Source organism: Aspergillus wentii, assembly GCF_001890725.1.
Source record: "Aspergillus wentii DTO 134E9 unplaced genomic scaffold ASPWEscaffold_1, whole genome shotgun sequence".
NCBI lineage: Eukaryota > Fungi > Ascomycota > Eurotiomycetes > Eurotiales > Aspergillaceae > Aspergillus > Aspergillus wentii.
In genome coordinates, this window is record NW_024467832.1 from 1,656,299 (window position 1) to 1,676,288 (window position 19,990).

Below are 19,990 nucleotides of genomic sequence, written 5' to 3' on the forward strand. Positions count from 1 at the left end.
GAAAGTGGAGAAAGACTAGCACATCCATGGTTCTTTGAAACTCGGCGGGTATCAGATGGAATGGATGAAACGAAGCCTCAATCTTCGTTACCATGTTTGGTTATAATTTTTTTTCTTTTGATGAGATTTTGGGATGGTGGCGATTAAATCATATCATTTGGTGGCATGTAACTATTATGGGAGATTCATACTTTTTGTTTACAAGACTACTTCTGGTTAGTTGTGGATGGTGATATCTTACTAGTATGACTCATATCAACTAAAATAATATACAATGAAGAATTAACATGTACAGACAGTATCAACAGGTATCCTATCCTATTCTATGTACTAACCCCCCGTCTCAGTCTCAATATCCGGCTCTCGTCCCGTCAGATTTCCCCCAATCTTCTGTCTCACCTTGCGCAGCGCAAACTTGGTTTCGTCCTTGGCAAACACCACATTGCGAGCCGGCTTCCACTGCATCATTCCACGTTGTTGCCGTTGCTCGCTGCGTCGGTTTGCCTTTTGCATTTGGCCTTCGCTCGGTCCGGCCTCGCTTTGGCTCTGGCTTTGACTTTGTTGTGAGGAGCTTGTCATGGTTTCGGTGGAGGGCTGGCGCCCGGGTTCTGATTCTGGTTGTGGTTGTGACTCGCCCTCGCCCTCGCCCTCGCCCTCTTCTTCGTCGCTCGAGCCGTTGGCTTCTTCGAGTTTGAATTGCCCCTGTGCGTCGGGGTTGATTGGAGGTGGATTCACCGGGTCGTGGCGTGGTGCGTCCCGGCCTGGTTCTGCGATCTTTCGTCCTCTGGAGTCGAGGTAGGCCCGGGGGTCATCGCCAAAGGCACCGCTCCAGTCCTGACCCTGTTTGTCGAGCCATCGCTTGCGCTCTTTTGGGTCTGCCTGCTTGAGCACGTCGCGTCCGTCCACGAGAGATTTCTCATGCATCTGCTCGACTTCCTCGGGGACTTCTGCGGCGACGGTTCGTGTGCGTACCCCTTCTGCAATGCAGGCTTCCCACGTCTCGAACGTTTCGCGGGAGTTGCTATCTACGACAAACTGTTCGTGGGACTCGTCGATTCCGGGCGTGAAGCAGCCGCGGAGCTTGAGTCGTCCGATTTCAGTCAGGTCTTCCAGACCCGGCACTTGCTTGGCTTTCCAGTTGAATTCTGTAATGTAGTTCTGGGTTAGGCGGTTTCCGTTCTTCGTCGACCAGATGGGGAGATCGAGCTCGGTATCTTCATTGTCCACCAGGTGTTGTAGCCATAGAACCGTATAGGCAGTTGCTCCTAGCTTTCCATGTGGGTGGAACTCAAAGACAACAGGGGCCCGGTAGCGATGCTTGACGGGGAGACGGATTTTGTCTCGCAAGGCTTGGTCGGCGATATTGTAGGACAAGCCACTCTCTTCAATCGAGCACAGGTGTCGTGTGACTTTTCCACTACTGCCACCAGTCCGCAACTTGATCTTGCATCGTTGGTTTAGGTTTGTTGCTGTGATTTTGTCCGAGGTGAACTCGAACGTCCCGACATCCCATCCAAGCATATTCGGGGGCAGCTTGGTTTCCACGTGTCGGAATAGAAGCGAGATACGGATGCGTCCGAATCCTATTCCGCCGTCAAGAGGGTACCATCGGGTGACTTGGGAGCTTCTTTGGAGGATATTGGAAAGCTTGAGAGGTACCACCCCCAGAATTGGGTCATGTTCACGATACCGTTGATCTCTGACGGTGACGGTGACGATGGCCGATCTCCAGTCCCGAACAAATCGTTCTGTTCCTGCGTTGAAGATGGGTTTGGAACTCACTGCCTTTGGTCGAGTACGGTAAACCTGTAGGCGGTTAGCTTTGTCGTCTTTGCTGTAAAATAACCATGATTCCATGGTCGAAACCTACCAGCTGGTCGTTTAAAACTATCTTGCAGTAGCTAGTTGGCAGATCACCTCCCTGCTCTTCGGTGTTTTCGCCATACGCTCTGGCTGGTTCATACTCTCTTCCTTTGCGATTCCCATTGCTTCCTTTAATATTGGCCAGCTGTAAGTTCACAATCTGGTGAACCACGATGCTGACAATTCCACTGGGCCAAAGAGGGTCAAGTGGTGTATGCACGATAGCATCTTCTTTCTCGTTGTTGATGATGCCTTTCTCATCTTGGAATTCGGGAATGTCCCTGAGGTTGTCCGGGAGATCTTTCTTCTTTCCGTCGGTCCTCAATTCAGGCCTCAACTTTGGCTTCCCAAAGAAGCCAACCTCCCAATGTAGTTCGCCCGGCATCTCACTGCCGTCATTTAGGCCCTGAAGCCTGGAAACCTGAGGGAACATTCGGCCGGGGTGCTGCAACATTTCGTAGATTGGTAACTCAACCTTTCCGACAATGTCATCAGCAGTGCTTCGGTCTGAGTCCCAGAGCTCTACGCTCAGGCTCTCCTTAGCCTTGATCAGTTCTGCATTTACCAGCAAAGCAGCTGTCTCCTCCCAAACGGGGTTGAGGTCATCTGTGATGACCCTAGTGCAGTACATAGGTTTTCCGTATTTAGAGAAGGAGAGATTGATATAGGGGTCACTGCCACCACCATAGCTCCCACGCGTGTCCTGCTTGCTCAATCCGACTGCACGGTGAATTCGAACCCACATGATGCCCAGGGCCAGAGTCTCTTTGTTGATATCATCCCCCTTTAGCATCATACTCAGATCCATGGTCATAGACTTCGGTGCCGCAAAGAGACTGCAGGCGGTACCAATAGCATAGTTGACAAAGTTCGAGATCAATGGAAGATTCAGGATATTAACTCCACCTTTGACCATTGGCATGCACCCAGCCCGAATGTGCGGGATGCCGACAAGACTGAAAGTCAAATCCTTCATGAATGGCGCCTCTGGCATCAATTGAAACCGCATGCGCACAGTTCCGACCATCTCGTTAAGTTCAACAAACACCGGGAATGGCACACCGAAGAGGCCGCGAACACCAAGATAGAAGACCAACTGCATATGCATGTTGCGTGCTTTTGACGAAGCAGTTTGGCTGCTAGGTTTCGCGTGGTAGGCGAAAGAAGCCTCCATATTATAATAACTGCCACCTTCCTCATACGCGGCCGCTTCTTGGGGGTCCTTTTTCTGGTTTTCTTCGTGTATGTTGTTTTTGAGATCTTGCACATGGCCGTCTGGCAGAGCGCGCATACTTAAAATCCGCAATGGGTTGTTTCCTTGGTCAATCTCTGCAATGCGAACGTTCTCAACGACCCCAGGCGCAGAAGCCTGCATGATATCTTCAATGGTATCGGCAATAGGTGACAACATTTCAGGGTTGACAAGACCCCACACGACACCAAGGAAGGTATTCATCCACTCTACCGATTCTGGTAGGAGATTTGCAATAGCCTGGAGAACAAGTTGTTAGCCACTTGTGAGTATATGCAAGCCATTGAAACAACTCACCGTCTGGCCGCGAAGCTGCTCACTACTCCATTCCATCTCCCGACCACTTCGAATAACTTCCTTCATCCAGAGCCATACACCAGATGCAACGCAAAAGGATAATGGCAGGAGCCCCCACATGGAACCACCGAAAATTCTCCCAAGAAAGATTATTCCAGCAGTAATCCCGAGGCAAAGGCCCGTTGCACGCCTTTCCAATTGTTCAAACATAGGTCTGTAGGAGATGGATGGGGTAGGGTGGAATAGAACGTTGGTCTTTTCGCCATGAATGGGAACGTCTGAAGTGGTACCCTCAGCGATGGGATCCGGAGGTGCTGTAATGTCTTGATTTTCTTTATACTCGGAGAAGCTCTGGTGAGGATCGGTTTTAATGTCCTAGAGTTTTGTTAGTGACCCTCCGATGCGTCGGGGAACATTCGCACTTACGGTTGGTTTTCCCAGATTGGCATTTGGAACAGACAGCTATACGATCATAAGTCTCGATTCAGCCATTCAGACAGGGAAGGGGAGTAGTACCATAGGGGATTTGACTGTATCCATAGAATCCTCCTCCAAATCTTCAACCTCAATGTCATTACCAGTTGTTGGGTCCGTCACCATGCGTGTTCTTCCTTTGGGCACCTTTCGCGGTTTATGAGGAGCGGCCTCGGTTTTTCCTTGTGGTCCTTTTTGCTTCTCTTCCTCCTCTCTTTGTCTCTCTTTTTCATCTTGTTGTCTCCCATATTCCTCTCGTTCTTTTTTCTCCCCCTCCAGACGTTCCATGAACCTCTGGATTGTAGGGATTGTATTACCTCCACTCCAATGCTCCCCAACTCGATGTTGCGAGGGGGAGAGTGCTTCCTCTTCATGCTTCGGTGCCATTATGACGGTAGCTCAATCGCAGGAGAGCAAGTCGAAGAGAGGGGATCGGTCTGATTTCAGTGTGACACTGGCAATTTAAGAATGGGCACTCATCCCACACAGCTTCTTTCAAGCCTCAGGACCACCACGTTGATGAATTCGGGGTATTGAAAAGGTGGGAAATGGTTCTGATGACAGTCAAAGACCATTATCAGCACTCTTAAGGGTCATGACATCCTGCATTGCTGTCTTGGGGTACAGGTCTGGTCTGACGCCCCTAGAGCTACGTCATTGTGGAGGACTGGAACCGGTTGCCCATTGCTCAACGCTGTAGGGCTAGTTAGCATGGTCTCCCAGTCATATTAGGATCTGTGCTATTAGAATCCACGGGAGAGCTGACAAGGAAGGGGGATGGAGATCCGAAGATCGCTTGGATGATGACTTGGAACCTGGGGATTTTCCTGCTCTGCCGCCATCATCATCGCGGATTGGCTGTCTTGGCGTCTTGCTTTCTGCTTCCACGTTACTGTTATTATTACTTTTTGAAAATATAAAATCATTAATTCTTGATAGTATGGTTCTTTAATTTATTATTTTTATTTTTTGATTGAGAAATTTAGAGTATTGAATCGATCGACTCTGGGTCAGTATCTGCGGAGCATTGAAGCTGATATGATCATCATCAGTGATGATGTCACTTCGTCTCAGCTACAAAGCATCAGGTCGTAAGAAGAAATTGATATGAACATGCAACAGGGGAGTAAAAATTGCCAATTAGATTATAACAAGTCATGTTTGTATAGCTATCATGGATGTACAGTGAATTCAAGTCCACATAAAGGCCCTGTCCTTAGTCTCTACCTACCTAGGCACAGTAGACAAACTGATGATCGATGACACTTATATACGACCATACGGTCGGTTTGAAAATTATTTATCAACAAGTATACCTAGATGCTCATATTAGCTTTTCTTTATTTATTTCTATTGTCATTGAAATGGGCATGGAATTGGCTATTTTGCGGGTTAAAATACACTATGCAATGCTCATAATAGTCAACCTCAACTATAAAATTGTCATTATGATATTCTCACGAAATAGTATTCAATTCATTTTACATTTTATACCTTTTATGCAAGCATAACATAACCTGTAGTTTACGAAAGAGTTGATATATCAGTCGCTGTAAAGCCCCTATATATATTAGGTCACATAGTACCTGGCAGTACCTGTGATGAAAGATAGACAATCAGGTCTAATTTAACAATTTATATAGATACTCTAGGTACTAGCCTTTAATGTATGACTTAATCTAATATTTGAAATAAAAACCCAGTAATCATGCTGGTGATTGTTGTCCAGAGTAGACCTAAACATTGGCATCAGATATTCCGGGCCGATGCCACGACGTCAGCTTTAGCCTTTCTGGGCCAGAGCCACAATCCACAGTCCGCACTCCAGACGATCTGTCAACCTTTCCTCCACAATCATCAAAAATTCCATCTGATATACAAATTTCTTGCCTCGTGAGTGGATTCAATATTTTCAGTTCGTCTTTGTCCTCCGATTGGCCGACCGGTACCAACAAAGAAAGGCCAGCTCACATTTTCCGTCGCGACAGCAGCTCGACCTTTTGACATTCACCACAACACAAAGATCGTCCGAATTCAATAAAAAATGTCTTCAGCGGAGGAGTCACCGGCCCAGAAGGCATCTCGTCTACGCCGTGAGCGTCGTGAGGCCAAAATCAGAGATGGAGGAGCAGCGCGTTTGGATAAAATCACAAGCCTGAGTGGGCGGACACCAGCCCGTACGAAATTGCCCTCGTTGCGTTGGCATTGCAGTATATTAAGAGCAAACTAACATGGGTCAATGATACAGCCCGCGAAGAAGTTTCGCCATCGCCATCGCCGTCACCGCAGCCCCCAGCATCCCTACCCACGTTGCCAGACGCCTCACTCCCTCCGTCACGACCAACATCGGCACAAGCCACAACTCCAGGCGCAGATGGTCAGTCGCCAGAAACCATCCAGGCACAGCAAGAATTCTTACGGTCATTACTCCGCCAAAATGGCCCAGCACCGGGACAGCAGGGACCTGAGGAAGAAGATCCTACGATGAAACTACTCAGTTCTCTTATGGGAGGAGCAGGAGCAATGCCACCTATGGGCGACCAAGCCCCAGGTGCAGGCGCCGGTGCAGGCGCAGGCGCTGGCGGAGCTGCTGGCGGAGCTCCAGCATTATCGCCAGAGATGATGTCCGCTCTTGGCCTCCCTCCGTTCCTGTCAAACATAATAGGAGCGGTGATGACACCCCAATCGGAGGAGGAAAAGAAGCAGGCTTGGACATGGAAGGTTCTGCATGTCATGTTCTCGCTGGCAGTGGCTTTCTATCTGCTCTTGCTCATTGGGTCATCTGTTTCGACGTTCGGGAGCCAGCCGCCGCCGCCAGCAACGGCACGGAACCCGTTTCTATTTTTCACGACCGGTGAAGTGATGTTGAGTGGGGCGAGAATGGCAATTAAGAGCCGGGCCGGGGCCCGCGCTGGACTTGGGACGTGGATTCAGTTAGGGAAAGACGTTGTGCGCGATGGGAGTCTGGTGTTGTTTGTCTTGGGGATGGGGACATGGTGGCATCGGGGGTGGATGGCGTATTAGGTTGATTAGCTTGTTGGGATAGTTAGCCTATGGGCACAATTTTACTTGCATAATGTTAGAGTTGCACCTCGTATTTCTTGCCAGAGCGACCGTGAATATTGGCTGATGATGTTCAAGAAAGTGCTCTATCCAGTCTGGCGTCTGCAGCGGATGAGCGGAATATTTAATTGCCAGGACTATCACAGGGATGTTTAATTTTTTAAAAACGGTAGATTCGTGCATCCATTGACGCCGGTGCGACGCTATATTAGAGATGGAGCATGTCAGTGTGCTTAGGAAATGTTTTATTATGGAACTGTTATTATTATTATTTTTCATTCGTAGTATGATATTTAAGAAAACAAAGCCTACACTACTACATATGTAGGATGCTACATACTACATATTTTATCTATTTACCCCCCGGATAACCCGACAAGAGATGAGGATAAGCAAAGACACACACGACACTAACGCCAACTACCGGACTCTAAAACCAACTACAACAAAACGGAGACATGGCCCATATTACTTGTTCCAGTCGACTGCCTCTGGTCATGACTCGGACCAAGGTCCAAAGATGGTCGTACGGAGGGTTTTCTACAGGCACCTTGTACCTGGACTGCGATTAACCTCGGCGGACGGTTAAGGTGACCAACTGGCGACCAAAGTTCCATAAGGCCGTTTTTGACGTGAATCCCCAATCAACAATAATCAACCCGAGGGACCGAGCGTTTCCAGTCGATCCAGATTCTGGTCGGGTTCAGAGGACCAGACGGGAAGCTCAACGAGTCAACCGTTTTTGTTTTTGATTTGATTAATATATTATTGTTGAACGACAGATAGTCTCAAATTAAGTCCACTTGGTGGGTGTAGGTGCTTGCAGTCGACATGAATCCCCCCCACTGATGCTGCATTGGCGGGGTGCTTAGCCGGTGTTGACTGTTGAGGGGGTGATCACACCCGAATGGATGCGATGCTGTAAAGCATCCCTGTCAAAAGTCAAGTACATTTGCTATTGTTGTTTCAATTTAATTGTTATATCATATTTAGTGGAATGATGCTCAATTGACCACTGTATTCTATGGCCCACAATACCGATTATCTGGGCTGATCAAGAACAGTTCATCCTCCACTAGGCAAGTCCATGCTCATCCATACTAGTTCATACCCAACGCATCGGTAGGAAACCTTCCCATCTAGGGAACCCTTCCGCCCAGGAATAACGGTTCGTATAAGATATTATTATGATTATGTATGGGATCAATCCCCGCAGTAATGTCATAGTCTGGGTCTGATGATGATGCCGTGAAGTTTATTCTGCTTGGCTGTGACGACAGAAGCCTTGTGATACACCATCCCCAGGACTTTGAGAGACTTCTTCTCTGGGGATGGGATGATGGATTATACCGAGTACTTTTGATCACTTGGAGTCTTCTTCGTAGGTTCCACCTTCTTAGTAGTAGTGGTGGTAGTAGTGTACTACAACAAAGCATCAGTCGGAGGTAGACCGTATCATCCAATATCAGTACCTTCAAGGTTTCAGATGCAAGACTACATACATCCAGGTTAATCACAGACAACCTTAATCGCCATCTTCATCCTATTCCACCCCGTCTTTGGTTGTTTTCGGACAGATGGTTCTGGGATCAACTTCCAACTTCCCCGGAGGAACGGAAAGGGCCTGCCAAGCCCCGCATGGCCGAGTGCCGCTTTCAGTAGTCATGATGGATGATGATTCTGCTGGGTGGGTGATTGGAGGACAGCCCGAGCGATCGCCTTCGGGGAGCAGCACTGGCAGTCTGTTAGTGGTATGTAGCCTGGCGACTCGACTCCAAACATTACGACCATAATGGCCATTAGCCCAGACGATCGTGGCCGCTGCCCAATCAGCCCCCCTCGAGATTATGCTTGCTTAATCCGTCTCCAACTGCCACTATAACCACCCAATTCGACTACGAGGTACCGGACGCCCGGGGTGCTGCTTAGTTCTTCCTTCTCTGCTGTTTCATAAATAAGCGTCTCGCATCCCCAGTCCTGGGACTATCCATTTCTCCATTATTTCGCTCTTCTTCCTCCATCCTCCCTTTGTCCTCATCCTTCATCCTTCATCCCTCATCTCTCTACATTTCTTTACGAGCCCCTCTTCACCTAACCCCTCCACCCCACCATCGCATCTCTTTTTGAAGGTGAGCTTCCACTCCTTCCTTCCTTCCGCCTGTGTACTGCCACCATTTGCATCAAGCTAATTCTCGAATTCTCCAACAGTAACCACCTATTTTAATCCATCCTCTCAATTCTCACCTGTAATCTGTTTTCGATCCCACAATCATGTCTGACGGCGACGTTATGCCCCCCAAGCCCTCTGTGGTAAGCAATTTCCCGTCCTCCACTCTACCCAGTCGTGTCCGGTGTTTTCTCGGCGTTCTTTTGGAGAATTGTGTGTACTGACTCGAATTGGTACAGGTTTTGGAGGCCCACGAGGTCGACACTTTCCATGTTCCTAAAGCATTCCACCAGAAACACCCGACCGGAACCCACCTGAAAGACCTTGACGAATATAAGAGGCTATACGAGGAGTCGATCCGCAGTCCGCAAACCTTCTGGGCTCGTATGGCCCGTGACCTCCTTACCTTCGACAAGGATTTCCAGACTACCCGCACCGGCTCATTCGCCAATGGTGACAGCGCCTGGTTTGTTGAGGGTCGCTTGAACGCCTCCTTCAACTGCGTTGACCGCCATGCCCTTAAGAACCCCGACAAAGTTGCCATCATCTACGAAGCCGACGAGCCCAGCGAGGGTCGTACCATCACCTATGGCGAGTTGCTCCGTGAAGTGTCCCGCGTTGCCTGGGTGCTCAGGCAGCAGGGTGTCCGAAAGGGCGACACCGTTGCCATCTACCTTCCTATGATTCCTGAAGCCGTCATTGCCTTTTTGGCCTGCTCCCGTATTGGTGCAGTTCACTCCGTCGTGTTCGCCGGTTTCTCCTCCGACTCCCTCCGTGACCGTGTTATTGACGCCGGATCGAAGGTTGTCATTACTACCGACGAGGGTAAGCGTGGTGGTAAGGTGATTGGCACTAAGCGTATTGTCGACGAGGCCCTCAAGCAGTGCCCTGATGTGTCTAGCGTCCTGGTTTACAAGCGCACCGGTGCGGAGGTTCCCTGGACCGAGGGCCGTGACGTCTGGTGGCACGAGGAGGTTGAAAAGTTCCCCAACTACTTCCCTCCTGAGCCTGTGAGCTCCGAAGACCCATTGTTCCTTCTCTACACCTCCGGTTCGACTGGTAAGCCCAAGGGTGTTATGCACACTACTGCCGGTTACCTGCTTGGTGCCGCCATGACGGGCAAGTATGTCTTTGACATTCATGACGATGACCGCTTCTTCTGCGGTGGTGATGTGGGTTGGATCACTGGGCACACCTACGTCGTGTACGCACCTTTGCTCCTGGGATGCTCTACCTTGGTTTTCGAGAGTACTCCTGCCTACCCCAACTTCTCTCGCTACTGGGACGTCATCGAGAAGCACAAAGTCACCCAGTTCTACGTCGCCCCCACCGCATTGCGATTGTTGAAGCGTGCTGGAGACGAGCACATTCACCACAAGATGGAGCACCTGCGTATCCTGGGTTCCGTTGGTGAGCCTATCGCCGCTGAGGTCTGGAAGTGGTATTTCGAGACTGTCGGAAAGGAAGAGGCACACATTTGCGACGTAAGAGCCCTTCCTGTTTGGATTATGTGTTGATAATACTAACTCTGGACTCAGACATACTGGCAAACCGAGACTGGTTCTAACGTCATCACCCCATTGGGTGGTATCACCCCCACCAAGCCCGGTAGTGCATCGATGCCGTTCTTCGGAATCGAGCCCGCAATCATTGACCCCGTCTCTGGTGAAGAGATCACTGGAAATGATGTCGAAGGTGTTCTCGCCTTCAAGCAGCCTTGGCCTAGTATGGCTCGCACTGTCTGGGGTGCTCACAAGCGCTACATGGACACCTACTTGAATGTTTACAAGGGCTACTATGTAAGAGAGACATTCGTTGAATATCAAACTGAAGAGATTAGCTGACAAGTAAACCACAGTTCACCGGAGATGGTGCTGGTCGTGACCACGACGGATACTACTGGATCCGTGGCCGTGTTGACGATGTTGTTAATGTGTCTGGACACCGTCTGTCTACTGCCGAAATCGAAGCTGCTCTTCTGGAGCACCACCAAGTTGCCGAGGCCGCCGTTGTTGGTATTGCTGACGAGCTGACTGGCCAAGCCGTCAATGCCTTTGTCGCTCTCAAGGAGGGCAACGAGACCAGCGAGCAGGTCCGCAAGGACCTTGTCATGCAGGTCCGTAAGTCGATTGGACCATTTGCCGCTCCCAAGGCCGTGTTCGTTGTCGAAGATCTTCCCAAGACCCGTAGCGGCAAGATCATGCGCCGTATTCTGCGGAAGATCCTGAGCGGCGAGGAGGACAGCCTGGGTGACATCTCGACAGTAAGTTTCTTCTTATGGTTTCTATATGACATTGGCTAATTTGTTAAAAAGCTCTCCGACCCCTCCGTGGTTGAGAAGATCATTGCCGCCGTCCACGCTTCGAGAAAGTAGACAGGCAATATGAAACGACTCTTATGAAGAAGTAAAAAAATGATAAAAAAGAGAGAGAAAAAAGAGGAAAAAGAGGAAAGGTTATATATTCTAGCACACAGATGATGATATCATGAGTTTTATTGTTATTCCCAGGCTGCAATTCTACCTGGAGACCTTGATACTTTTCTATCTTTAGTCATGCATGTTTCGCGATTCCCACGTTTGCCTGTTGAGAAGCGGTAATATTTCTTGTTTTACCGGGAAATGGTAAATATTGATAATATATATTCTTTGTGTTATCCCTTCATTTTGCAATCTCACCTTTAAACCGTCGCATGGTAGGGTGGCATAGAAGTAGTCAAAGTGGCGTATAGTATGTCTTGGGGCTGCTTTGCTCATTATGACCGCAGACAGAGTGAATGGCCACTATGTCTAGGTTACCACAGCATTCACTCGGTTTAGCTAGCCACCCGTTTTTTGGTGACTCGATGCGGCTGTTTCTGGATGTTGACAAGGCATCAACGCCGGAAGGTTGGGTTAGAACACTCTTATGCGGAGAAAAGGACTCCGGGAAGAAGAGATGCCTGATGAATTCATATATTTACCTTCCAATCTACCTCTATTGTAGAATGAATAGCCTGGAATTAACAATAGTCTAGAAGAACGACAACACTGTAGGAAGATCAGGCACCCATCACATGACCTGCACCGGAAAGGGCTGCTCCTGGCAACACCGTATAAGAGACTACGGCCGGCGAGGGCCGCCACTTGCACCTCACCGCTAAGCCAAACCTCACCTCTTCTCTCGCTCTCACTTCCTTTCCTTCTTGCAGCTTCTGTCGCGTCACTTTTTCCTCCCCCTTCATCCTCTTTCCTTTTGCCACCACCTTTTCTTTCACCTCTCTGCGCATTCGGGCTCTGACGGTGGTTTTCCTACCCGTCTGCAGCCTGCGTGTGCCTTATTTAAAAGGGAAAGAGAAAAAAAATAACACTGTTTTTCTCACCGCGCGTCGTGATCTCTTTTTTTTACGACCTGCAACTACCTCTATTTATCTTGTCTCAGTCCACTGCAAGCGCATTGCGATCGAGTCTTTAACCTGCATTTCGCCTGCAAAAAACATTTCGGATTTTCTTTTTGCATTGCGATACGATTTTTTTTTTACCGCTTTTTAATTCAACCGAGTTGCGACGACTTCGAACGAATGAATCCCTAGTCTAAATCGGTAACACAGCTTAATCGACATCATGTCTTTCGGATTTGGAGGATTCGGACAGAACAACCAGCAAAGCTCCGGCTTTGGAGCTGGCTCTGGATTTGGAGGAACGAGCTCTGGTGGAGGTAGGTTTCATCAACCATATTGCGATATCATTCATGTCCCCTTCTTCATGTTTTGCGCTCTCTTTCCCCTTTGAGAGCTTACTATCGGTCCTTGCTGGTGCTCCTGACGTCGACCCGCGACGGTCAACAATCGACTTCGACAACAGATCAACAACACCCGCGGAAGTCCTCGACGCTTAGCGACGCAGAAGCCACAAGAGAAGGAACGCGCAGCTTCATGACAGTGTCTGACCGCATATTCCCCGTCATCTAGGCTTTGGATCTACATCGTCCCCTTTTGGTGGCGGTGGCACATCAGGCGCTGGTAGTGGTGGTGGCCTTTTTGGGAATACCTCCAGCAGCTTCGGTTCCGGTGGAGGTACGTGTGCGCGATGACTCGCCAACTTGAACCTGGGCGATCCTTCTCTTTTTCCAACCCCCCCCTGGGATGGATCCTGCTCCGCTTCGACTGATTCGGAACCCACGTGGCGCTATACAACAACATCATTTCCGGTTTCCTATGCTCAGCAATACCTGTCAATGAGCTTTACTCGAGAAACCCTGGATATGTTGTGACCGACAAGCAACTCCCATAGGCCGCTGGGGATCTGCATCCAAGGATCCGCTATTTTTGTTTTTGCTTTGTACATTTTGATGTTATTTCACACGGTTCACTGGTGCTAACATTTAACTTTCTCTCTAGGTTTTGGATCAGGAACGCAAAATAACCAATCGAATTCGCTGTTTGGAGGCCAAAATCGTACCGGAAGTGGCTTTGGAACAAGTACCTCCGGCGGCGGCAGCCTTTTCGGAGGAGGTACTTCCACCGCTGGAGGAACAGGTTTTGGCGGCGGCGGCGGCTTTGGCGGGTCGACTGGAAGCACAGGTGGCTTTGGCAGTACTGGCACCGGTACTGGTGGAGGTCTTTTTGGTAGCAAGCCTGCTACCGGTGGCTTTGGCAGCCCAGCTGGCACAACCGGCACGACTGGTGGATTTGGTTCAACAGCCGGTGGCGGCGGGTTTGGAAGTACCGGCTTTGGTGGAGGTACAGGAACCGCCTTCCAGCAAGCTGTTCCCCCATGTGAGGGCACTGGTAGCACCCCGTTCAACCCATTCACCGAAAAGGATGGCAACAGCACTGTGACCAACCACTACCAAAGTATTTCTTTCATGCAACCCTACAGCAAGTATTCCTTTGAGGAATTGCGATTGGGCGATTACCAACAAGGCCGCAAATACGGTAATGGAAGTGGACAAGCTGGCGCATTTGGCTCATCGGCATTCGGTGGATCAGGTTTTGGGCAACCGGCTGCCTCTACAGGAACAGGCTTTGGCAGTACTTCTTCCCCATTTGGCGGCGCTACGAGCGCGCCATCTACTGGATTTGGTCAGACACAAACAACCGGCGGATTTGGCTCTACTGCCTCTAACCCTCTGTTTGGTGGCTCCAAACCAGCGGGTTCCTTGTTCGGGGGAACTTCAACAACTCAAGCTGGTGGCACCGGTGGTGGCTTGTTCGGCGGCAGCGGTACAACCCCAACTGCTGGAGGCTTTGGCGCAGGTACATCTGGAACTGGAACTGGTGGCTTCGGGTCCGGAGGCTCGTCGCTATTCGGTGGTAATGCCCAGCAACAACAAAACAAGCCATTGTTTGGAGGCAGTGCAGGAACCGGCACCACAGGCACAGGCACAGGCACCGGCTTTGGTGGATTTGGTCAGCAGACTACCAGCGCCGCAACGCCGTTCGGAAGCACAACGGCCACGGCATCCCCATTTGGCGGTGGTGCTCAGCCACAAACTGGAACTAGTGCCTTCGGTGGCTTTGGCCAAAATCAGGCCCAGAATCAGACCCAAAACAAGGGAGGGCTATTCGGTGGTGGTGGTGGTGGATTTGGCGCCAGCGCCCAGCAGCAGCCATCTACTACTGGCGGTCTCTTTGGAGGTGGCGGCACTGGTGGCTCCTCCCTCTTCGGACAGAACAACCAACAACCCCAGCAGCAACAGCAGCCAGCTGCCGGTGGCGGATCGCTATTTGGAGGCGGCACTCAGCAAACTGGCGCTGGGTCATCATTGTTTGGCGGTGGTGCCCAGCAGGGACAGAAGAGCTTGTTCGGTGGTGCTGCTCAGCCTCAGCAGACTGGTACAGGTACTGGTTTGTTCGGTGGTGCTCAACCCCAGCAAACTGGAACCAGTAGTTTGTTCGGTGGTGGTGCCCAGAATCAACAGCAGCAGAAGCCAAGCTTATTTGGCGGAGCTTCCACCACAGGTGGCTCGTTGTTTGGGGGAGGCCAGACCACAACTCCCCAGCCCGCGGGTGGTTCGCTGTTTGGCAACACTCAGACCCAGCAACAGCCAGCAGGGGGACTCGGGACCAGCAGTCTATTTGGAAGCATCCAGCAGCCCCAACAGCAACAACAACAAACAGCCCCCGGCAGCTTGCAAGCCTCGCTGCTTGACGGAAATCCTTATGGTAACCAGTCTATCTTCTCTGGGCTGCCCGCTCCCAGTGCCCCAAGCCCTGGACCCCTGGCTACACCTCTCTCTTCTACCATTAAACAGAAGCAACGTACGCCGTTGCCAGTTTACAAAATCACCCCTAACGCCGCCAACCGCCTCGCCACCCCGCCTAAACGCCAAGGATATGGATTCTCTTATTCGACTTACGGATCGCCTTCCAGTGGTGGTAGCACCCCCACTGGACTTGGAAGTAGCGTTCTTGGTGGCGGTAGTCTGCGCGGAAGTGTCAACGGTAGCTTTGGGCGTAGTAGCTTCAGCAAGAGTTTCTCGACCAGCAACCTGCGCAAGACCTTTGATCCGGAAGCGGATAGCGTCTTGTCCCCAGGGGCCCTTTCCTCTGGCCCTTCACGCTTGTCGTCGAGCGGTAGTCTCAAGAGACTTACCATTGACCGTAGCCTGAGGAACGATATCTTCGCACGTCCCGCTAGCACAACTGTCGCCCCCATTACCAATGGCGAAGACTCTGCTCAGCCCGCGAAGAAGAAGGTTAGCTTCGACTCGACGTCCAAGGCACTGGATGCCTCCAGTGGCGCAATCGCCCCTGTTGAAACTGAAAGCCCGGAGCCCACTCCCGAGGAGCTTGGCTTCTTGCGCTCAATCCGTAAGAGTGGCAGCATGAACGGAATCCCTTCGACCAAGCCAACATCTGATAGCTTTGGTCGTCCCGAGATGGAGTCTTTGCCGCGCAATGATCTTCCCGCCGTTCCAGAGGATGCAGTGCAGCCCACGATTACCAACGGCCCATCAGCACTCTCCTTTACTCCTGGAAACGATCCCCTGCCTGGCGAGTATTGGATGAAGCCTACCCGGGCTGAACTTAACAAAATGACTCGGGAGCAGCTAAAGAGCGTTAAGGACTTCACCGTTGGCCGCAAGCACTGTGGACAGGTTACCTTTGACCAACCCGTTGACTTGACAAGCATCGACCTGGACCAGATCTTCGGTGGCATTGTGGAAATTGCCGTGCGAAAAATCACCGTCTACCCAGACGAGGGAATGAAGGCTCCTAGAGGCAAAGGCCTGAACGTTCCATCGATTTTGCGCATCGAGAACTCCTGGCCCCGAGGCAGAGACAAGAAGTCACCAACGCCCATCACTAGCGGTCCCCTCTTCGATAAGCACATCGACCGGTTGAAGAAGGTGCACAACGCCGCGTTTATCGATTACGAAAAGGAAACCGGAACGTGGGTTTTCAAAGTGCCTCACTACACTACCTATGGCCTTGATTATGATAGCGATGAAGAAGAAGAATTCGAAGGTGAGAGCCTCAACCAAAGCACCTTCAGTGCTGCTCCTGACACTCCGACTCCGAAGGCCCAAACCACACCCAACCTCGACAGCACGGTGGGCTCGGAGCAAACCACCTTCTCTACTGATGACTCGTTCGTCGGTTCGGTGGCTGGGGTAGACGACGACACGTTCGACTTCAAAAAGCGCAAGATAGTTCCGGGCTCGTTTGGCAGCCAAGCGATGGAAGTGGAAGAGGAGCAACGCTCCGTTTCTGGGGATGATGAAGAGTCTTTTTTAGGGGAAGGCTCCACGGGTTCAACTACTGAGCAAGAAGATGGTGACGATGTCACCGAAAGCCAAGAGTCAGAAGTTGAATTGGATGAAGATGAGGAAATGGATATGGCCGGTTCCTTTCCAAGCCTTCGTCATACCGTGGAGCATGATGACACGAGAAGTACCGACAGCTATATGGAAACGACGCAACCGTCTTTGAAGCCGTGGAACACGCCCGCAAAGGCTCGTCTTGATCTCAGTGGTGACTGGGCCGAGCAATTGCAGCGAACGATCAGTCCCAGAAAACAGAACCGTGACGCACTGCGTGAGATCCAAGGAAACGCCTTCACTGATAGACTCCTCCATGACCCTACACCAAAAGAAAACCCTGTTATTGATGCGCAGCCCAAATCATTCACGACAAGCATTGATTTGATGAATTCGTTGTTTCAGCAACCACCAAAGCAGCAAGGCAAATCTCCCATGAAGACGCAGAAGCCGCAGCCAAGAGGATTTGAGGTTTGACTCCCTTTTATTGATTCTTACTATTTCCCTCCTTTCCCCCATGACTTTGTATATAGGACAATGAGCAAATAGCCGAACTCATAATGTAGATGTACTGGTGAGCTAAACTTCTTTTGATCATTTAGTGGCCTTATCACAAGCAACCGAAAACTGCTGGCGAGTCGAACGAATTGAGTGAAGACGACATTGCTTTCCATCATTCCTTCAAGCCCCGATGGGGTCCCATGGACTCCATCATATGCGTGAAGAATGATATGAGAGAATTTCGGGCTGAGGCTGATAGCCGATGGGAGCGGGGCATTTCCATCACTAGCGAAGGCAGAGACATCGTTTTACTTGGATTCAACAATGACCCGCAACTCAGTGACATGCTTGATGCCCAGAGAAGCCAAACCTTGATTCGCCCTGTGAAGGATGTTCCTTTTGCTCAATTGGGTAGTGCCGATTTCCAGCGCTTCGCTCAAGCTTCGTCAAGCTCAGCAACATCGGATGAAGAGCGCCTGATTTGGCAGATCGCCAATGTCCTATTCAATGACGATATTGAAGATGACATCTCAGCTGGTGTACCTCCCCAAGTTCGACAAAAATACCGCCACCGCATCAAGAAAGATCGCCTAAGTCGCCTTTGGGAGGGCATTGTTCGTGAGAAGTATGCACTCAGCCTGGAAAGAGCCGATTCGGCAGAAGAGCGCGCTGTGTACTTGTTGTGCTCACACCGAGTTGATGAGGCTTGCAAAGTGCTGATGGAAAGCCAAAACCTCCACCTTGCTACCTTGCTTGCGCAAATTGGTCGTGATCCTACCACACGCGCCGATATGGCCAAGCAGGTTGATGTATGGCGCCAGCAAAATGTGTACTCGGAAATGAGCGAGCCTATCCGCGCTTTGTACGAACTTCTCGCTGGCAATGCCCTTCGCAGCGAAGGTAAATCTGGAGGTGCTTTGGAAGATCGTGCATCAACTTTTACTTTCACAGAGAGATTTGAGTTGGATTGGTTCCAGGCGTTCGGACTCCGTCTGTGGTATGGAATCACGGAAGACGAACCTGTTGAAGCAGCTGTTTCCAAATTCTTTGGTGATTTGACAAACGGTGATGAGCCCGCCTTCCCATACCCTCCGCACTTGAATGCCCGGGGCGTGTTGCACACGACAGCCGACACACTTGGCAGAGAATCTCCTCTGTGGGTTCTGCTGAAGCTTTACTCGACAACTATGGCTACTATTAAAACCGGTGGAATTCCAGCTCTTGAGTTCCCCGCCGCTCTCCTTCCCGAATCTGTGTCTGGAGATCGACTCGCACACCGCTTGTCGTTCCAACTGTACCAGGTGCTCGCGACCGCTGTTGGGCAATATGACGGCTTCAAAATCAACCTTGCTCAGGTGGACCAATTAGTATCAGATTACGCTTGGGAGCTCAGCTCTAGTGGACAGCTCATTCAAGCGTTGTTCATCTTGTTGCATCTTTCTCAGACATCAGACCGGGAACGTGCCGTGAAAGAAACCCTCGCACGCTTTGCGTCTCGGCTGCCAGATACTTTTACTGCGGAAGGAACACCTGATGCTGTCTGGAAGTACCTTACCAACGATCTGCGGATACCTGAGGCGTGGATCTGGGTTGCCAAGGGACTTTATGCCCGTGACATTGGCGATGCGACGAGTGAAGTCAACTGCCTCATTCGTGGCAAGAACTGGAATGATGCCCATGCCACCTTCTGTCGCATTGTGGGCCCTACGGCTGTCATCGAGCGTGACTATGCTACCCTTGAGACTCTTGTGTCGGGCTTCGGTGACGGACCGGAAGGCAAGGTCCAGGGATGGGCTAGCGGCGGTGGTGTGTACGAGGACTTTCTGCGTCTTGCCACAGCCAAGGGTGGTCAACGTGATCAGGGTCGGTTGAGTCGTCTGGTGAACGCGCTTGTCGCCATGGGTGACAAGATCAGCCAAGGATCTGGTGTGGAAGGGCTGGAGGAGAGAGTGGCCTTCAAGGAGATGAGCCGTGCTGTGGCCGGTTGGACTGCACACGAGGACGTCAATGTGAGTATATCCATTTCTGATCCTGTATCACTCATCGCTAATCATCACCAACAGACGGTTGGATTGCCCACTGTCCTCGGTCTGCCACTCAACGGGGATGCACGCATCATGCAGACGGCGGAGATGAGTCGGAGGTACTATAGTGTCATCATGGCTGGTGCCTATTAAGAATTCTTTTTTCCTGTATTATGTATTTTTGTGTTTTCAAAATGAATGCCTTCGGAGCGACTAGACGACTTGTTGTTGCTATCTACCTGTACTATCGAACCCTTTTCTTTCTCTTTGCGTTCTTGGATTACCACTTCCTTCCAGTCGCCGATGCTTTCTCATGCGGTGTCATTATTTGAATTCGACAATGGCGACTTTGGTTCTGGTGATCTCATCTTCATTCTGCTAAATTTCACGAAACAGTGTTGTCCCTTTTTTGCTCGTACCTGACCATTAGCCCCTTTCACTAGAAATAATTGATCAAAGCCATCACCTTTAGAACACCTATCATCTCCAGAACCATTTCTTTCGTCTATAGACATCTATCCCCATATCGTGTTCACTTTGACTTCATCATGATGCCGGTTCAGGCTTCCAGACCCGGTTCCGGCCAGACTGTGATTGGGTGTCTGCC

The 19,990-nt window shown here is 50.5% G+C and overlaps 4 protein-coding genes across 4 annotated transcripts; 3 read left to right on the top strand and 1 right to left on the bottom strand.

Annotated features, from left to right (window-relative positions):
* Positions 1-229: 229 nt before the first annotated feature.
* Positions 230-4,274, bottom strand: ASPWEDRAFT_55997 (C2 domain protein; the record flags this gene model as incomplete). The annotated part of the gene is made up of 5 exons (XM_040838262.1): positions 230-1,806; positions 1,871-3,355; positions 3,413-3,787; positions 3,839-3,874; positions 3,929-4,274. Coding segments are annotated over 5 exons (3,718 nt in total), but the record flags the coding sequence as incomplete, so codon positions are not given.
* Positions 4,275-5,696: 1,422 nt separating this feature from the next.
* ASPWEDRAFT_34056 (uncharacterized protein) lies at positions 5,697-6,941 on the top strand. The gene is made up of 2 exons (XM_040833918.1): positions 5,697-6,063; positions 6,135-6,941. The coding sequence occupies exons 1-2, from the start codon at positions 5,931-5,933 to the stop codon at positions 6,908-6,910; spliced, it is 909 nt and encodes a 302-aa protein (XP_040694301.1). The 5' UTR covers positions 5,697-5,930; the 3' UTR covers positions 6,911-6,941.
* A 2,276-nt stretch (positions 6,942-9,217) lies between these two features.
* On the top strand, positions 9,218-11,825 carry ASPWEDRAFT_731165 (acetate--CoA ligase; the record flags this gene model as incomplete). The annotated part of the gene is made up of 5 exons (XM_040839283.1): positions 9,218-9,259; positions 9,356-10,600; positions 10,655-10,915; positions 10,975-11,379; positions 11,431-11,825. The coding sequence occupies 5 exons, from the start codon at positions 9,221-9,223 to the stop codon at positions 11,488-11,490; spliced, it is 2,010 nt and encodes a 669-aa protein (XP_040694302.1). The 3' UTR covers positions 11,491-11,825.
* Positions 11,826-12,717: 892 nt separating this feature from the next.
* On the top strand, positions 12,718-19,536 carry ASPWEDRAFT_101797 (nucleoporin family protein; the record flags this gene model as incomplete). Its single annotated transcript, XM_040827416.1, has 5 exons — positions 12,718-12,811; positions 13,065-13,169; positions 13,494-17,329; positions 17,461-19,368; positions 19,423-19,536. The coding sequence occupies 5 exons, from the start codon at positions 12,718-12,720 to the stop codon at positions 19,534-19,536; spliced, it is 6,057 nt and encodes a 2,018-aa protein (XP_040694303.1).
* Positions 19,537-19,990: the final 454 nt, after the last annotated feature.